The sequence below is a fragment of the Ooceraea biroi genome, chromosome 6, assembly GCF_003672135.1.
Source record: "Ooceraea biroi isolate clonal line C1 chromosome 6, Obir_v5.4, whole genome shotgun sequence".
NCBI lineage: Eukaryota > Metazoa > Arthropoda > Insecta > Hymenoptera > Formicidae > Ooceraea > Ooceraea biroi.
In genome coordinates, this window is record NC_039511.1 from 3,976,239 (window position 1) to 3,994,478 (window position 18,240).

At 44.8% G+C, this 18,240-nt stretch overlaps 2 protein-coding genes and 1 long non-coding RNA gene across 3 annotated transcripts; 2 read left to right on the forward strand and 1 right to left on the reverse strand.

Annotated features, from left to right (window-relative positions):
• Nucleotides 1–298: 298 nt before the first annotated feature.
• Nucleotides 299–7,082, forward strand: LOC105281372. The gene is made up of 5 exons (XR_003406672.1): nt 299–309; nt 2,949–3,057; nt 4,515–4,726; nt 6,225–6,335; nt 6,747–7,082. It is a non-coding gene; the product is annotated as an uncharacterized LOC105281372 (long non-coding RNA).
• Nucleotides 7,083–8,438: 1,356 nt separating this feature from the next.
• On the reverse strand, nt 8,439–14,478 carry LOC105281379. The gene is made up of 5 exons (XM_020032276.2): nt 14,022–14,478; nt 13,676–13,796; nt 13,219–13,406; nt 12,357–12,464; nt 8,439–9,743 (listed from the first exon to the last, which is right to left on the reverse strand). The coding sequence occupies exons 1-5, from the start codon at nt 14,045–14,047 to the stop codon at nt 9,608–9,610; spliced, it is 579 nt and encodes a 192-aa protein (XP_019887835.2). The 5' UTR covers nt 14,048–14,478; the 3' UTR covers nt 8,439–9,607.
• On the forward strand, nt 14,304–17,341 carry LOC109611097. Its single transcript, XM_020032278.2, has 3 exons — nt 14,304–14,456; nt 15,431–15,666; nt 16,765–17,341. Exons 1-3 carry the CDS (start codon nt 14,304–14,306, stop codon nt 17,228–17,230), a joined length of 855 nt encoding a protein of 284 aa, XP_019887837.2. The 3' UTR covers nt 17,231–17,341.
• The last annotated feature ends 899 nt before the right edge of the window (nt 17,342–18,240 follow it).

Genomic DNA, 18,240 nt, shown 5'->3' on the forward strand with positions numbered 1-18,240 from the left:
CCGAGTTGCCTCCCGCTGCCCCTTTTCTTGCCTTCTTTAGAATCCGTTTTCCATTTCCGGTGGCTGGGGATGGCAAGTCCCATATTTTTCGAAGTCCTTTCCGTCTCCGTCTCATCATTCCCGTCGGTCCTATTTAGCACGTTCAGCGCTTGATGCGCGCCTCGGTGAATTAGCTTTGTCAGCTCTTAATCGGGACGTCTTAGGGGTAGGTACATACACCCCCGCCGGACCTTCGCTCAGTAAGGATACGACTTTATCCTCCCGCCGTAGACCGACCTCAGGGAATTGGAGTCGAACAATGGAGCTGGGGTGAGTTTTGTCTTTGTCATGGACGCCCTTTTTTGGCGGTTGGGACTAATGACGCCGCGATACTAATTTTCGGGTGACTTAGCATTCCTGCGTCGTCTCGCCTTCCATTCAGCAGATTTTCTGAAAGTAGACCGGAAGATTGCCGACTGGTGAGCGGAGATTCATAAGAACCTTGACCTTTTACGTAACAGAACTTTTCGTAACGAAAATGAATTGAACGTGGATACTAAATGTGAAATAAGCAACGATTTCGATATTCTGTTCGATTTCGATATTTTAATAATCGGCCGCAGGCCTGTTTTAATTTATGCAATGTCGAAATCGAACAGAATATCGTTGTTTATCTCACATTTAGTATCCACGTTCAATTTATTTTCGTTACGAAGTTCTGTTACGTAAAAGATCAAGGTTCTTAGCATGTTACATGTAAATAAGTTAAATATTGATATTTTAATGCCCGCTGCGAAGATTCCGACAAATTTCATCGGAAAAAGATAGCATTACATCTTCTGTAAATATTTTAGTCGTACGTTCCACATCAAGTTTCTCTAGATGATCATTCGATCAAACGAAAACTCTGGCCATCCGGTACTATCGCATGAATAAAACGTATTTCGAATACTCCGGATACATTTCCCGCTCACGTACCTCTCACACGGTAAGATTTTTTCTTCTTACTCGATCATGAAAGGCGCGCTTCTTCGATGCTCGGCAGCTGCTGCAATTGCAATTTAAAGTTGTTCGATTTAAAAGGGCCCCTTTCAGTGGAGGTTTCCTTCCTCCTGCCGAGTACGCGCGTTCGTGCAAAAGAGGAAAGAGACGAAATCTTTGATATCGCTGTTCGAAGATGCATCAAATAGCGCGCTTAATGGTATTGAGCGCGCCACGCCTTGATTACCCATTTCGTCTCTTCAAGACTCGCTTTTCCTCGTTTCTTCGAGTAAAGATCTCGATGAAATTCCTCACTGATTAGAAAGTGGCTGTTGCAGTTCAGTTATGCGCGCTTAATTATACTAATACATCTAAATTAAGTTTCACACTTTCCCATTAGCGAAAGTAGACATTAGATAGAGCGTTTTTCGGCACAACTTACGAATTTATTAATTTTTACTATTTTAATATTTTTATATAATATAATTTCATCTTTTGTTTCACATCGATAACTCTGTGACCTCTCGTTACCGACCTGCCTTCGTGATTCTGCGAACGAGAAACTTATTATCGTCTTCGCACTTTCGTAGTTTGCACGTCGCGTCGGAGCGTTGACACGTGTCGCTCTCCAGGATCAGGATTCTGCAAAATTTCCTTCAAGATTTCCTCTTTTAAAATACATTTGGACGAAAGCATTTCGACGTCGAACAGCTCCGATGGCTTCGATCATCAACGGAATCACGTAAGATAAAGAACAAGTCGATATCTCGATGTGAAACTTAATTTAAAATCCGTTGTTTTTTTTGTATTACTGCAGCGTTACACACGATCTCCCTGTATTTCTCTTTCATCAGTCCCTCGTCCGTTTCACATTCGTTTCTGGAAAATAATCGCGCGATACATCGTCCACGCGTCTCTTGCGTCATCTCATTAGCGCGCGCGTATTAATTAAGTCGAAGCGAGAAGGGACTGGAAAACCGTCCTGAGAGATAAATTACGAAAAAGGACTGAAATCTGCCAGCTGTGCCTCTAGTATAACCAGTATCGCTCGCTCGTTGTTCCGGGTTGTGCTTTAGCGAGAATGGTGAACCGGGATTATTCACCGAGCCGTAATCAAAGCGTCTATCACACAGAAACGCCGTGCTAGGGTCTCGCGAAATGGAAGACCTCGACGCAAAGGACCGACCAGCGCGGACGGTGGTTGATGGAAGGGACTGGAACTCGGTTTGCTTCGCGGTTTGTTTAAACGAAATGACGCGCGGATTTCGCCGCCGGCTTACACGCGGCTACGAAATGCAATTTCTCTCGGGCTCACCAGGCTACAATCGCGCCGACGTTCTCTTTCAACGACATTCGAGTCACTCCCTCGCGTCGCGTTCGCCACCCCCACGAATTATCCGACGGGCGGAAGAGAACATCGGGGGAAAAAGACAGATAACGATCGAGATACAGCGACAACGCGATTTCTCACGTTTCTCCTTCGTTACGTCGTTCATTTGCGATGGCGATAATATTATATTTCTCCTCTGATTGTCACGCTTCCATCGCTTGTTCGTTTCTGGACTTCGTTCTCCGCTCGCGTGCAGTCGATATTTCCGTACGTGAGAAATAATGGGTTTTATTGTAGGAAATTGATGCAGTTGGAGATCGAAAACGATTGTCCTCCGCGATATTCCTGCCGAGAAAAATAAGACCTCGAACTCATCAATCAGTCTGTCCGTCAAATTAGGATCGCGATTAGCGTAAAACTTCCTTTAAAAATATCTTTGCCGTCCCCTTTTACATGCGACCTGCACTCGATCATCGCAAAGTTTCTAAGACAAAGAATTCAAAGAGTCCGCCGCGCGCGAAATGGGGTCGCGTTATCTTCCACGATTATCCGTTTCTCGTCCTTTGCATCCAGAGTGTTTTTTACATGTAGTTTAGCAAAAGAAAAGAAAAGAGAGACGAGGAAGTTGAAAGAAAAATCATTTTCTCCTTCCTTACAGAACACTTGCGGTTCTTTGTCTTGTCACCGGCGCGACGGAAATGCGGATGACGGATGTGGTGCAGCGTCAAGTGAGGAGCCTGTCCTTTCCGGAAAACAGCGATATGGGGGTCAGAAAGTTTCCGATCAATGCCGGTGTAATAAAGTAACGGTGGCTTTATCGCGCGTGTATGCGCATGTAATATTATTTATAACTTTATAATGCGATTTTTCCCCGATTAAAATAACGAATACTTATACATGAAGATTTGAATAATACAATTGGTCGGTACTGTGTACACATGAGTAAATTGAATTATTACATTATATAAAGCATTAATATATTCCCAGTCAGAGGGTATTGCTCCGGCTATGATTTTAGCATTAAATCCATTTTCCGAATTTAATACACCAGCCGATAAATACAATTCAATTAGCGAAGTGTAGGGCATTCGGCGGATTAATGAATTATGTAGGAGACCATCGGATGCACTTTCGCGAAAAAAGCTTCTCGTGAAATATAGCGCCGCCGTACGGTACGATATCGGCGAAGTGAACAGGCGAGAATCGCTTAAATTATATCCGTCTCCCCGGCGCTCACATTAATTATCGGAGTCGATCAAGTAATGTATAGTCTTCGATTTCATTCCGCGAGGTTTTCGTCGCGCGACACGTACGGTATCGGATTACGCGTACATCATCTCGTGTCACAATGACGGATTCCATAGAGATTGCAATTGCGAGAAAATTACAATAATCGAACAACCGAGATTTCATTGCGCAAGTTTCGGCTTGGCGTTATGCTATACGAGCGGCGCGAACTCGAAAAACGACCGGAGTTACTTGGTGTGCGTGAATTGCAAATATTTAATGATTACCGCTCCGTGCTAAAAGCTTCGACCGGTTCCTCGAGCTTAACGAGTTCACTTCAAGTTCTTCGACGCGCTGCGCGCCTCGAGAGATTCGCCAAGATTATTTTATTCTGTATCAATCTTGTATCCGCGTTTACCTTTCGAAACAGAGAGAGAGAGAGAGGGAAGGAGGGAGGGAGGGAGACGGATTTTATCTCATTGGACAAAGTGCATCCTCCGCAACGCTGCCTTGCAGTAAAGTCTCTTGTAATGCCCATACATATTTCCCACCTTTCGCAGCTTCGACTGAGTTTCAGGCTCGTTAGCTCTGCGTTAGATGAAAGAACTCGGTCGTTATTGCGCGGTCGCGCTACCATTACCGCAATCGCGAGCGCGCGCGGATTTTTGCCGCAGTATCCATATTTAACAAGGGAAAGTTCTCGCGGGCTTCAAACTTTTGTTCTTCCGGCGGATTAATCACGCGACTTCGTCATTACGCATTTTCCCTTCTCGCGATGCAGCGGTCGGATTATCGAATAACGCTCGTTAAACAATATCGGAACGCGCAGCGTGCGAGCGTACAACATCGGCGTGCAATATCGAAAAGCGAGATTCGATTTCCGAGGAGCCAGTCAAAGAGCATCGTTAATTCGTTTAGAGCGCGATCTAAGGGCGCGATCTCTTCTAATTGACGGTAAATTTGATCAACTGCTTCATCGATACCTTTCTCTTTACAGTTGTTCTTTGCACTTGCCGTTCCTCTGGACGACCCGAGCTCGACAATGTCGGTGGCGTTGTTCTTCGAGGCGGAATACGACCTGCCAACGAATTTGACGGAAATCGAATTCGCAGGTGACGAAGGCGGATTCAGGAGGAACGCCGGTCGGCAGCGACGAAGAACCATAGACCGTACCATAATCTACGCCATGCTGGAGTCGAAATTCGAATCGTCGGTAACTTATATGAGACAATCTCATTTTTAACTAGGCCAATTCTTGGAAAAAGCCGAAGATGTTCCATCTCGATGTTACTTTTCTGAATTCAATATTTCCGCGAGAGGAAATTCAACGTTTCCGCGAGAGGAAATTCAGGGCGACAAGGCGAATAATGTGCTCGTTTCAGCGAGAGATGAAGTTTCACGAGATATCGCAAGCAATAATAGTCGGCAAGCGGACAGGGCAAGGCAGGGCAGAGCAGGGCAGGGCAGGGCAGGGCAGAGCAGGGCAAACACCTCGTTGAGATTTGCTCGGAGGTCGATACCGGAAGATCCTCGAATCCCCCGATAACGCCGCGATTCACTAGAGGATCCTCACTTTCGTGAACTTTCGTGCACACAAAGTTATGCATACGAACGGTCCCCGTTCCGATATGCAAATTCCCGCGCGGTACACGTGTTGAGGAGCTTATCAATAAGGGCTGTTATCAGTTGAAATTATCAGACATAGTTCTTGACGTGCACACAGACACGAATATACCAGCGAGATGATTAGCCCGTCACATAACCGACTTTATTCGTGTCGGTCTTGCGTATAAAGTCGCATCGGATAGTAAAGAAAATTGCAGCTTTAAACAGAATTAATTATTAAAATATATTTATTATTAATATTACATGTTCCCTTAAATGCGAAATTATTATCGTGCTGCGAATGAATAGTAATGAGATTCTCAAATCGCGAATAATTTAGCCGCATATGGTCAGCGATATTTGTTGACCGCTTTATTTTGTTCTATTCTACTTATTTGTTAATATATCGTTTTATTGGCAAACGGCCCCGCCATAACGTTACTCTCGTCCCTCGTTGTTTTCGTGTATTCACGATTGCAGGATCTGCGTCGTAGGGGCAGGACTTCTCAGCGAAATCTATTGTCGGCGACACTTTAGGACCGAGGCGTCCTCGCAAACTCAATCCCATTTCTCCCTCGTTTGTCACCCTCGTCGTTTCTTCGTCGGACCGAAAAACGTCAACCGCCGGAAGCGAGTTACGCGCGCGTCTATCTGACACAGATCAACGGAAAGATAATATACTACGTATAGTAATACATATAAATCACGCGAATCCGCGCGAGTGGAAAGTATCAATGTAAAAGGGGAAAAAGGTCTCTACCAAATTTAGGTTGTCAATTTTTCTTTTCTTTTTCAAACGCGGATATAATATATATATATATATATATATATATATATATATATATATTTCACGTTGCCATTAATTTAAGGCCGCGCAGACGGTGTCATCGAGACACCACGCTCCCGTAAGTTTCTCAATTAGCCGTCGAAGCCGCTTTAAACGACCGAACTTTCGATATACGCTCCATAGATATACGCGCTTCATGTAAACGTATAGACACTTCCTGTCCGCGACACGGTCGCTCTTACGGTCACCTCATTTGTCTTGTCAAACATCGTTCATCCTACGGACAATGACGGAACATTTGCTCTATTGCTCCAGGCTGGGCTATCCGGGACGTCAGTGCCTCCTTAGGTCCATATGTGAGACAAAGCGGCGAGCCGTGCATGTTGACAACGGCCTCCTCGGCGATCTCCTGCGAATCATACTCGCGTGAGTTATCCGTAAAAATGAGACTTTCCAGCACACAGCTTTGCCTCCCCAAGCGAAGCGCAGCGCTATCTTATTTTTCTTCGTGCCGATTATTCCAGTATGGAAGAATAGCTTTGAGGGTGTTTGCTTAACCGAGAAATTTCTATCTCACTGAAAAATGTGCTTTAAAATGTTACTAAATCGAGTCGTATCTCAAAAGTGTATAAGAATTTCAGGAGAAGAATTTGTAATTTCATCAGGGAATCATTGATGACACAGTGAAGAGAGGAATTTGCGACATCTGCTGAATTAGAAACGTGTAATTTTGAATTATCGTTAGGTGGATCGCAAACTGGAGCACAATTCAATTCAGAATTCAATGATTCGATTAAGTCTCGTTGCAAAAGTCTCACCTGGCATTTTCTTTCGCAGACCCAGTTCGTCCACGTTCGAAGAAGACTTTCGTCAGGAATATATCGACGCGGAGAATGTTAAAGAGACAGAGGAATGCCTACGAATATACTCCTCCTGCGAGCTCAACATTTACGACTTCATAACTTTTCAGGAACCATGAACTGTTTTTTTCCTCACCTCTTCGGGAAGTGCATCGCGCGTGTAGAATTTTCTACGGGTGCATCCGTGTAGAAGTGCAACTCTATTTTCACGCGACTTGAATATTTTCGCCGTATCGGTAGATGGTACACTGCAGAGACTGTTTCTGTACTGATTTGTAAAGAAATAGGAAAAAGAAAGAAAGAAATAAAAAGAAAAATGTATACTACTGATATTTCTCTCTTTCTGTAAAATTAAAATAAGAAAGTTTGTGCATAAGCAATTGTTTTTTTTTAAATACTAGTACAACACAGACGCGCGCTATTTTATTTTTCACTATTAATAATGTTTTCGAATAATAATATCTTATATCTATTATTTATTATATGCACAATTATCACACTCTACCAAATTGTTATCCTCCACGCGAAGACAGTCGCGCGATGGTAATCTAAACTGAACATAACGCACAACGCGAATCGAGATAACTAATCAGCGTCGCGGAAAAGAGGCAACAATGATTTCGATTTGATTTAACACGGCTTTTTTAAGAGTGGATTTGGCATATTGTGAAGAGGTCTCGACGATTGAAAATCCTTTAGATTTAGAAATGAAAAAGTTCTAGCCATTAAAATTTTTTCTTTTTCCAAGGAGTTCTGTGCTATTTATATTGTTATTTGGTATATTGCCTAGAGTTCTCGATGATTTAAAATTCGTTAAAACAATAAATGAAAAAGTTCTAGCCATTAAAATTTTTTCTTTTCCGCGGAGTTCTGTGCTATTTATATTGTTATTTGGCATATTGCCTAGAGTTCTCGATGATTTAAAATTCGTTAAAACAATAAATGAAAAAGTTCTAGCCATTAAAAATTTTTTTCTTATCCGAGGAGTTCTGTGTTATTTATATTGTTATTTCGCAACACGAAGTTCGAGCCAAGCGAGAGAACCAATCAGCATCGCGGAAAGGGCCTCAACTCTTCGATAAAAAAGAACTTCAAGAAGTTAACACGCCTTTTTTAGAATAGGAGGATTTTATAGAGATTTAATAGTTGAAGATTAACTATACGTATGTATATGTTGCAGTATATATTTTTTAAATCTAATCTTTTTATTAAAAAAATAACTGTGGAACTCGCTATTGTGTAAAATGTACAGCTTTACTTTGATAAATATTAGAATCCTTGGCACTTCTCTATCTATAGTAGTTGTAAAATTTGGCATTTTCAGGAACTTTGGCTATAAACTTGGAAATTTTACAGCATGGCTCAAACTTCTTTGTGAAATTCTATTCGGCGAGTTATCGCTTGAATTATTGTCGAAGGACTTCTCAGACGAGGGATGTGCGGTTTTCTCACGAACCCCGAGATAATCTCGAAAACAGAAAATCTAAGAACTCACCAATTTCTGAAAGAAATGTTCTGCCAAAGTTCGTCTAAGATTCTGATTTGCAATTCAGATGACTCGTTCAATTACTTGTGTTGTGTACTTAGAAAATAAAAAGGAAAGAAGGAGAGAAACACAATATTATCTATAATTCTATATAACTCCAACCAAGCAATTAGTAAAATCTGATTTTATTATTGTTCGACATTTTACAGTAGCAATTTAAGGTCCGTGCCGGCACTCCGTAAAAACAGCTTAATAACGATTAATATTAGAATTTGCCGACATGATAATTTAATAATCGATTTTAATTGCTCGCTTTATCGGCGTTCCATTACCTCTACAAAGTTGCGCAGTGGGATTACTGCGGCATGATCGTTGCGGGATAATTTTTTTCCGAGGGATCTCCTGGGTCGACGCTGAAATACCTCTGAATGGCTGCGCTTAGAAACGGATACGGAAGCTAAGGCGGAGAAATGTGGCAATAACTCTTATCCCTCGTCCATTTGAGATTTACGATCGCACGGCAATTACGAGCGAGTATATAAATACGTTCGTCGGTGATAATTCGATAATACGGCGTTCGGCGTTCCTTTTCTCGTCGCCAGCGCAGCAGCTTCCACAGGAATCGCGCTCGCAGAAAGCACCTGCAGGATAATAAACCGCGAACAAATGGAGGGATATACCCGAAGGACTTTTACTTTGTTATATCGTCGCACGAGAGAGCAAAGTAACCGTTCTTGCGTTTCGTACGCGCGCTTTCTCGACGCTTCGAGGATCCTAACAATGTTGCGAGCGTAACAATTAAGCAAAAGTGCTGCGAGAAGCTCATCGGTGATAACACAGGCAAGAGAAAGAGAGAGAGAGAGAGAGAGTTTAAAGGAGATTTTTTTACTGTGCAAAAATTCTAACAATAAGCGCTGCGCGATAGTAGCAGAATTACGTTTTTTTGAATGCAAAGGTCAGTTAAGATTTGAAGCTCCCGCTGCATGGTATCAGCGATAGCTGCTTTTTAAAAAAATTAATACAGTAAATGATTTACATTTTCCCGTAATTGTTTATACTCTATTGCTCATGCACGCACGCGGCATATCTACAATTAAATGCATCTACAATTAAAAAGACGTCGCTTCCGTTTAATCTTCAATCCTACGTCGATGTCCCTTCAACATGGAGCGTTCAATTAATCTCGTTTATCCTTCTGATGAATCGTAGCCTCGCGGTTTCCAGCAGATACGTTCCACGTTACGTGCCACGTAAGCACAGCGCAACGTCGGACGGTTTTCCACAGTAACGCAATTAGGAGAGAGGTTTGTCCCGCCGAAGTGGCACGGTAAACTGCGACGATTTTTCAGGGATCACACGAGGACTCCAATCAAGTCGAAGAGCCCCAGCGGACATTGCAGTCGGTACTCGGAGCAGCTTCCATCGCGGCCGGCCAGCTCGGCCTCGGCAACATCTTGTGGCAGCCCCTCGCATCTCGAAGTACTCGGACTGAAAACGCGATTTCTCGATGTAATCGAGCTGCAACAGACTGTCGTGCTGTGGACTCATCTAAATTTAAAAATAGATTGATTAAATGGAAAGTAAACATTTTTTAGATTAATATTATGCGGGCAAGCGGAGTCTGATAGACACAGTTGTCGCTATTGTATATTTCTGTTAATTATTTTATGATAGTATCATGTGATATTCGTGAACGTTCCGATCCTTTGGAATCTCTTCAGAAATCGTTTGCAGAGAAATATCGAAGGAAGGATGAATGTGATCTGTTTAATTTGCAGCATTAGATATCCTGAGCTCGTTATCGGCATTTCGTTAAAGAAACACCTAAAACTCCTCAATTTCGTCCTTCGATTCCTCCGACGATACGATCCTTTCCACGTTGTCGTAGCTTTCCAGTTCCACTTTGCAGGAAAGCTTATTTTCTTCCACGGTGATATTCCTCGAGGTTTCTTTCGCGAGAACGGGGGTGCATGCTCCTATCTCGAAGGGCTCCATGCTTACCCTTGCTTTCCGCGGGAGCTCAATCCAGAAAAACGTCGGATGGCTTCAAAAATTTATTACGGGCTTTATTAAAATTTAGAGGCGCCGCGCATAACTTCGCGACTTCATTGTCTCGTGTGGACCGAATAAAGTATTCGATGTTTCTCATCGAGCGAAGGAATAATGAAGTCTGTCGAATTCCGGGCTGCTCTGAAGAGATTTTAATAAAATTCATAACACTCGTTAAACAATGTAAGAGTAGCGCGAACTTGTCGTAATGTTGACATGAAAAATTATTTTAACCATTATGTGGCAACTTATTCCAACGTTGCTTATTTTATTTTGCTTCAATGTTCTTTGCATGTATCTCGAGTCTGACGATCGATGATCGTCTCGGAAATGATCCTTCTCAGAGCGCGACAGTTTACGAGAAGAGAGAGGGTGGACTTCTCCCGTAATTTTACGCTTTTTCTGGTAGTCAAAAAGATGAAGATGCATCCGGGCCGGGTGTAATAATGCATCAACGTACTAGTGTGGGGCTAAGAACGAAGGAACGCGAAACGAGCTTCCTTTGTGCTCGCCTGCTGCTGTTCTTGCGCGGAACATTTTCTGGCTTCGCGCGGCGGAGTGGCGTGGCATTGTCGTCACATCCCGATGATGAAAACGACAATGTGCGGGGTTGCGTATCTCGTATATCGCGGGGGTGGTAAGATACAAAAATCTTAAAGAAACTGCCGTTCACCTCTCTCTCATCATTTGTATCTTGCACAGTGCACCTTCCGCTGCCGGTCGAGATCGATAAAGGAAAATCATTAACGGACCCTTGCCAACGTAAAGTGTACGCTGAAACACTCGGAAAAGTCAGGGAAGGATCTAATCATGACGTCGACACTGTCAGATCTACGAAAGACATTTCATACCACAATTGCAAATTGCGAATGAGACATGCTGCTATCTCGATAACGTGTTTCATAGTAGTCGCACATTTTCCTCGGAATGATACCGAAAGCTGCGATCCGTTTACGTACATTCCCGCACGATGAAGTTCACTTATACGTAATACGATGAGAGTACGCAAGGTATGAAAATAAGAAGGGTTCCGTCTCAACGCTTACATCGTTTCGCAGTTATGGCGCGCGATTCATCAGCACATTATGCGATTGTGCGCTATGCCGAGGAAAGTTGTCGTTCGTCGTGGAGAGCGTACGTCGTCGGTGACGACGACGACGACGACAATGTCGTTTTCGCCTGCGGGTCTGTGTCCTTTATTCATACGTCCCTGGTTGGAGAGCTTATTCGGCCGCGAGAGCAGGGTCGAAGCGGAGCGGAGCGGATGCACGTCTATAAGGTTGGTTGGGCGAAGTTGCTGCGAGGAAGCCAAATTTGCTTTTCCACGGCGCGTATCTACTCCAATTTGCAGCGCCTTGGAACGCTGGCTATACGTCCGGAGAAAAAAAAAGAAGAGGCCCGCGAGCGGCGCTCCCATCCTTTTTTCAGGAAAGAGAAAATTCGCGTCTGCATCCTTTGCCGCGTTTTATGCGCCAGTCGACCGAACAATACCGTGTAAGAGCCGTGAAGGGGAAACGGGACCGCCGTTTATTAAGCCGGGCTCACGAATCTCTTATTTTCCGGAAAATAGCGTTATTAACGTTACTTTAATCGGTATTGGTGGATCGTTAATGCATCAGCTCATTCCCTCATGACAGGAATATTGAGATGGAGTTGAATAAGATTTATAATGATTTTCGCCCGCAATTTAGCGTTAATAATATAATTAATGGTAATTATTTAGTATAACGGAGTCACCTCCAATTACCTTGACTTTGATATATATTAATTAATAATTATAATTAATAATTATAGGCACAAAGACAGCCGCAAGTTTATGATACCTTCAACGCTTCGAGAATTTCACCAAAGCTTCCTCTTTAACAATTACTCTTCGAACAGCAAATGTTTTTCTGCTATTTTGTACACGCAAAATATGCTACAACCAAAATTAATTACAACATTGAAAAAGTTATAACAAAACAATTTCAATTGTGCCATTTTATCTGCACACGATCGATGCCAGAAAATATCATAAAATGTCGACCATATCGAATCACCGTCAGAACTTACGTGAAAATCACGTGCACGATGTCGCCAATCATGCCATTGTGCCGGATCGGGTATTCTGAGGTCTCGCAGATCGCTCTCAGCAGGCACTCTCTACCGGGATATCCGGAGCTACGGAAAGAGGGAAGCATCAGGAAGAAACGCGCGTCTTTGAGGGTGCGAGGAATCCTCACGGGAACGGAGGGCTCGTCGTTGTCATTGCGGTTTGTTTATCTCGTCGTTTTACGATTCTCTAAATACCGTATTGAAGTCTCGTGTGCATACGTAATTCATATTGCGTATGTACTCGGGCGTGCACACGAGTCGGAGCACGAGGTGATGCATGTAACGCAATTCCCAGACGCCCCCGAACGCTCGTAAAACGAAGCCGAGCGCATCTGCCTCGAAGCCACTGATTTCTCTTCCGTGGCGTCGCGAGGCCGCGTCTCGATAAAACCTCCCCCGCAATGCATCCCGCGATCGGCGGTGATATAATCGGCCGCAACGATCAACTTTATCGCCCCATACATCGAGTCGTTTACGATGTACGAGTTTATCAGTAGCCACTTTATCACTCTCGGGGATAAGGGATTGTATTGAGGGCTGGATATTGCATGAGAGCAGGGGTCAAGAGCGATCTAATCAAACAGCGAAGAAACGGGAATGACAGCGTGTCATTTTGTCACGAACAGAATTTGCAATTTGACTTTATCGTCTACGCTTTGACTCGCACATTAGATGTTATATAAAAAAATGTCATTTTATGTTAGGATTTCGGAGATTAGAAGGAATACTGTAAGGCTTTGAGAGAGGAATTTACTAGGAAGTATAATAGAAGTGAGAAACTCACGTGCTTGCAAAACGTACTATTTGTTTGCGAACTTGCCTCTCGAATTTACCCTCCAAAACCCGATAGATCGCGGTTCTGTCGATATTCCGCCTTCTTCTTTTTCTCACCAACCAGGGCTCAAAGTACGTTATGTTCGGTGGTAAACCGTAGTTGGCTTCGAAGAAGTACGATAGCGAGACCGAGTTCAGCGGATGCTCCAGCGGCACCGAGAGAGCGACGAAGATCTAACGGAGAGAAACGTTAATCGTGTAAATCGCGTAATCGAGATTTCATTTTTGCGTCGGATTCCCCGCGAAATTGAGAAAGTTTCGCGGGAAAAAGCTTTTGAAATCGAAGTTTCAACGATAACAAGAGACGTTTTAAGGATGAAGCAAAAATATGCGTAATTTTACAAGAAGAGAAATCCATGCAAAAATTACTATTATTCATCTATGTTACATTTACAGAATCAATTATTTTGCGATCCTAATATACTACAAATATGCGTACTTACGCCCATGTTACTGTTTTCCGGAAATGTTAGACTCCTGATAGGCCGATGCAAGATTTCCGCAATGTCCGAGTTTGCAGTCTTTGACAGCACATCACGAGATATCAACGCCAGCACAAACAATCTAATTAACAAAACCAGCTTTGATTACACATAGCGATAATTCCATGTACATTCGACAACCTTATCAAATAAATAAAAGTATTAACAATGCGTGCAAGTATCTCTCTTCTTTTTGTCATGCAGCAAGAACAATTTCCGTATTCACAGCTCAATCAATCAAATTAATATTGTACAAGTTAACTATTGCATTAGAATATACTACTAATATTATGTATTTGAAGCTTACAAGATCTTCCCTGGCCGGGCTGCCATGGCAGCTGGAACACGCGAAAACACCGCTTTGATCCGGACTTGGGAACTTTGCGGTGGCGATTTGTGTCGTCGAGAGGTACCTCGCGTCGACGTTGAAACGTGCAAACCGGTCTGCTGACCGGTACAGAGCGTCGCTCTGTACAGTTACCAGCGACGAACGTTAACTGACGTGCACACGAAAACGTTTTCGTAATAATTAGTCCGCCACGCAGGACACCGGCTGGCTCGGAGATTCCACGATCGTCGCAGCGGCAAGATGACGAAAGCCTCCTTTCTGATACCGATGGCGGTGCTCGCGTGCATCTGCCAGCTCTGCGAAGTCAAATCGAGTCGCCGAGTTGCGAGCTTCCTGCGGCAACGACGTCACCTTCTGTTCCCCGACCCGAGAGGAAGCGAAACGAAGCTGCAGGTACGTGCGGAGACGCCTCAGCGAGGATTGATGATTACTATCATCATGGCGGATCGGCAATGGTAATAATTGAGTAATGGGAACGTGATGGTGAACATCTCGCGAAGGGATCACTGATATTTGAATTTCTCGCGGCCGCGTAACGACACACGGGAATTTCCAACTGGAATAAATCTTCCGCAGATGTAGGTACACACAACTCCGCGCTCGGAGATTACATTCCCCATTTGTTTGAAATGCTGATTGGAGGTTTTAATATCCCCCCCTCGCATATGTGGCATTGTATACATTTTTTCAGCTCATTCATTATACATGCAACAGACGCAGTGGGACCGGGTTGAATATACTTTATAAAATTGCAAAGCGACGATATTAAAATATCATACTTGCGGATTAGCTTTTTTACGGCACTTTTATTATATCCTGCGTGTATGCAGTACCGCGCGTGATACGGCCAGATATGAAAGGAACAGATATTAAAGTGTAATCGGATTCCTCCAATGCGTAAGCGCGCCTTTAAAGAATATAGATAAATGTATTATTTTCACAATTGCTCCTACATTAGATGCGCCATTTCTTTTTCATTCCACACGTATAATTTTATGCCGTTTGAATACGAGGTGGAGTGAATATTCACGCTCTCCGTAGCCGTTTATTCACCCTCGAGAGAGAGAAGATAGATAGAGAAAAACCGTGATGTAGAGGAAGTTACGTAGGGCTCGCACTTAACGAATCCATTGATTCGGTGGATCTAATCGCTTCAATGATAGCTCCTCGCGGGCCGATTCGCCGGTGAGATTTATTCCAGGAGGAATCACATCCGCTTCCGTGACGCGAATCGCGCGTACGCCGAGCGCCAAGCGGAGATTATCGCCTTCGTCGTAAAATGTTGGCGCAGCGTCTCGCTGGCGCGTCCCATAATAAAACGAGTCCTCGCGAGCTCTTGCAGCCAGCATTTAATTAAATTTGCATAGGTGCTCTTCGGGCTCGGACTGCCCATGGAGGGCGAGGTGTCCATGACCCTCGGTTACGTGCTGAAATGCAATTACGATCTTCCCTACAATGCGTCAGAGCTCATGCGGCAGCGGCGACGATCAAAAAGACACGAGGGCGACTTCGCATTACCGCGGACGACGACGGCGAGCCGGCCGGAAGGTAAAGTGCGGCCGCGGCTTAACCGCGCGTGCATAAATGAGCCTCTGTCCGCTCCGTGAGTTGCGCGGATTACGCTCGTTTTTAATTTCCTCTTCACGCTTGCGCGAGACTTGCGCGCCGAACGATCCGTCTCGTTTCTGCCGCTTTTCCCGGCGGGATGCGGAAAACGCGACGGAACGGAAATCGTTGCACGCGACGAATGACGTGATAATGAAACGCGCGATACGCGCGCGGCGCGCGTTCGTTGAGAATTAAGCGCGACGCGGGGGCGGGAGTTGCACGGGGCGGTTTAATGAAACGCGAACGAATGCGGGGTCACGTATATTTAAGGGATGCGATTAACGTCCGCGATTCGCGCCGCGTTATCGTCGCGGCGTAAAGCGGAACGTAATGCGGAGGATTCGTTTGTGCGGAAGTAGTTTTTTTGTACGCACGTGGAAGCGTAGAAGGCTTCCGGAAGTCGCGCGCGAAGAAGTGCATCGAGGTAGCATTTGGAATTATTTATTGTTCGCGAAAATTGGCCCGCACGCGCGCGCGCGCGCTGTTGTTTCCGGCGGAACAAACTGCCAGCGTTTGCGTTCGCGCGTTTATTTCAGTATTTCATTTAAGCGGCATCCACTTCTTTCGGCCCTTTTAGTAACGGGTGGCCCTACGCTACCGGCGGCGACGACCGAACGACTGTTTACCGCAGATGTTTCCCGCTTTTTACGAGGTGAACTCTTCCGGCGCGGCATCAGCTTTTTCCCCATTCTCACCCGGAAGGAAACTCCATTACTCGCGGCGACAGTCTAGACGCTTCGTGGAAGTCAATAGAAAACGCGTTGCTGCACCGCTAATGCCGATGAGTCACTCGATACCGCATCGTGTCGCATGCGTTTTTTTACGATCTTCCATAGTATCGACGTGCGTTCGTGCGGAAAGCCGTCATCATCGCCGCCGCGCGGCTCTGCTTTACGAGCAAGGAGATTTAAATAACGCTCACTTGTTTCTATTCTTTCTAAAATAAAAATGTTCCATCCTTCTTCCACCTTTTCACGTACATAACAATTTTAAATACGCGACTAACACGCGACAAGCCAATGATACGCTTATCTCGCATCTTTCGCGGCACATCAATCACCATAAACGCGATGAAAGGAACATTTCCCTTAAGAGCCACGATACTTTGCTCGTGGGAGAGCTTCGCGTGCGGAGACCCTTACTGCCGCATTCCTTCCGCAACGTTTACACGCGAGCATAAATGGCTCCATTTGGCTCAGGTGTTCCTCGCGCATCCTTACGTTTCTCTATCTCTGCGCACAGGGTGGATGACACGATGGACCCTGTACGGGATGCTGGAGTCTGCGATGAACGCTCTCGGCTCCGGCAAGGCTTGCCTGCTGCGCGCCGTCTGCGAAACCGCGGCGAATCCGTTCGACACAGAACGCGGTCTCCTGGGAGAGCTGGTGCACGTCTTCCTCACGCCATCGACAACCCAGGAGGAATACGAGGTCTACGCCGATCGCGAGTACCACGCCGCCGAGGAGATTGGCAGGAATATCGGCAGCCGCGGGAAATGCGAGAGATTTTATCCGGAATGCGAGTACAATCCGCTCGACTACTTCACCAAGCTGGTTTGAGCGACCGTGTGAATCGGTGTAAATTCCGTGCAGATGTCTTCTCCTGTTTTCTGCGGCATTGTTTTCATCAATGGACCATGAGCGCAACTTATTTTTAGCTCGCAGATGACGCGAGATCAGCGACGCAAAATGCGCGCGAATGGATGACAGCGAAACGGTCATCGGCGATTCTACTTGATGAGGATCCAGAATGTAATTAGTAACGAACATTTAATTCGATATAAATACCTGTTGCATTATTGTCGTATTTTTGGCATTAAAATTCTTTAGCGTTAAAGTTCAGTTTCAGAATTAAAAAGATTAAAACATACAAAAACAGAATGCATGAAGCGCTGCCATTAAAATCGTACGTATTATTAACGTATAGGTCACGTATTTCAAGCGTTACATCTTGTTTTTCCGGAAAAAGCGAAAATGTTATCGTTTCCACGTTTTTTTCACTATTCTCAACTAGTGTTGTATCAATATTGGTGCAAGTTTTGATTTCGCCGATGATTATTTAATGCATTTGCCCAAGTAATATTGCAAAACAGAGTAAACGCACGCGGTGAGAATGCGCGCGCGCAGAATTGCGCGTTAAAAGCTGCTCGCGTTGCGCGTATCGCGCGCGCAGTTTGAGGCGCCACCACTCTGGACACGTTTGCCCTCCGTGTGCACTTCAAACGTGCTGACATAACGCGGGTAAAATCCAACCGGGGAGTGGTCTCCTCGGATCGCTATTGTCCGATGGAGGGGACCCGCGGGACCGTGAACGGGTTTCAGCTCAAAAAAAAGAAAAGAGAGAGAGAGTAAAAAGAGAAATTCGAGCTGTTCCGCTGCATAATTTATGAGTGAACTTCGCGAAGGGTGCAGCACGACGAAATCGCCAAGTATGCAAAGAGCGGAGCTTCGTCCACTTCTCTGTTTCGCGGCTGTTCGCCGGAACTTCCGTCGGTTCGCCGGATGGTCTCGCGGCGGCGACGTTCCTCGTCGCAGCCGCAGTGTCCGCAGCATCCCTTTGCGTCCTCTCG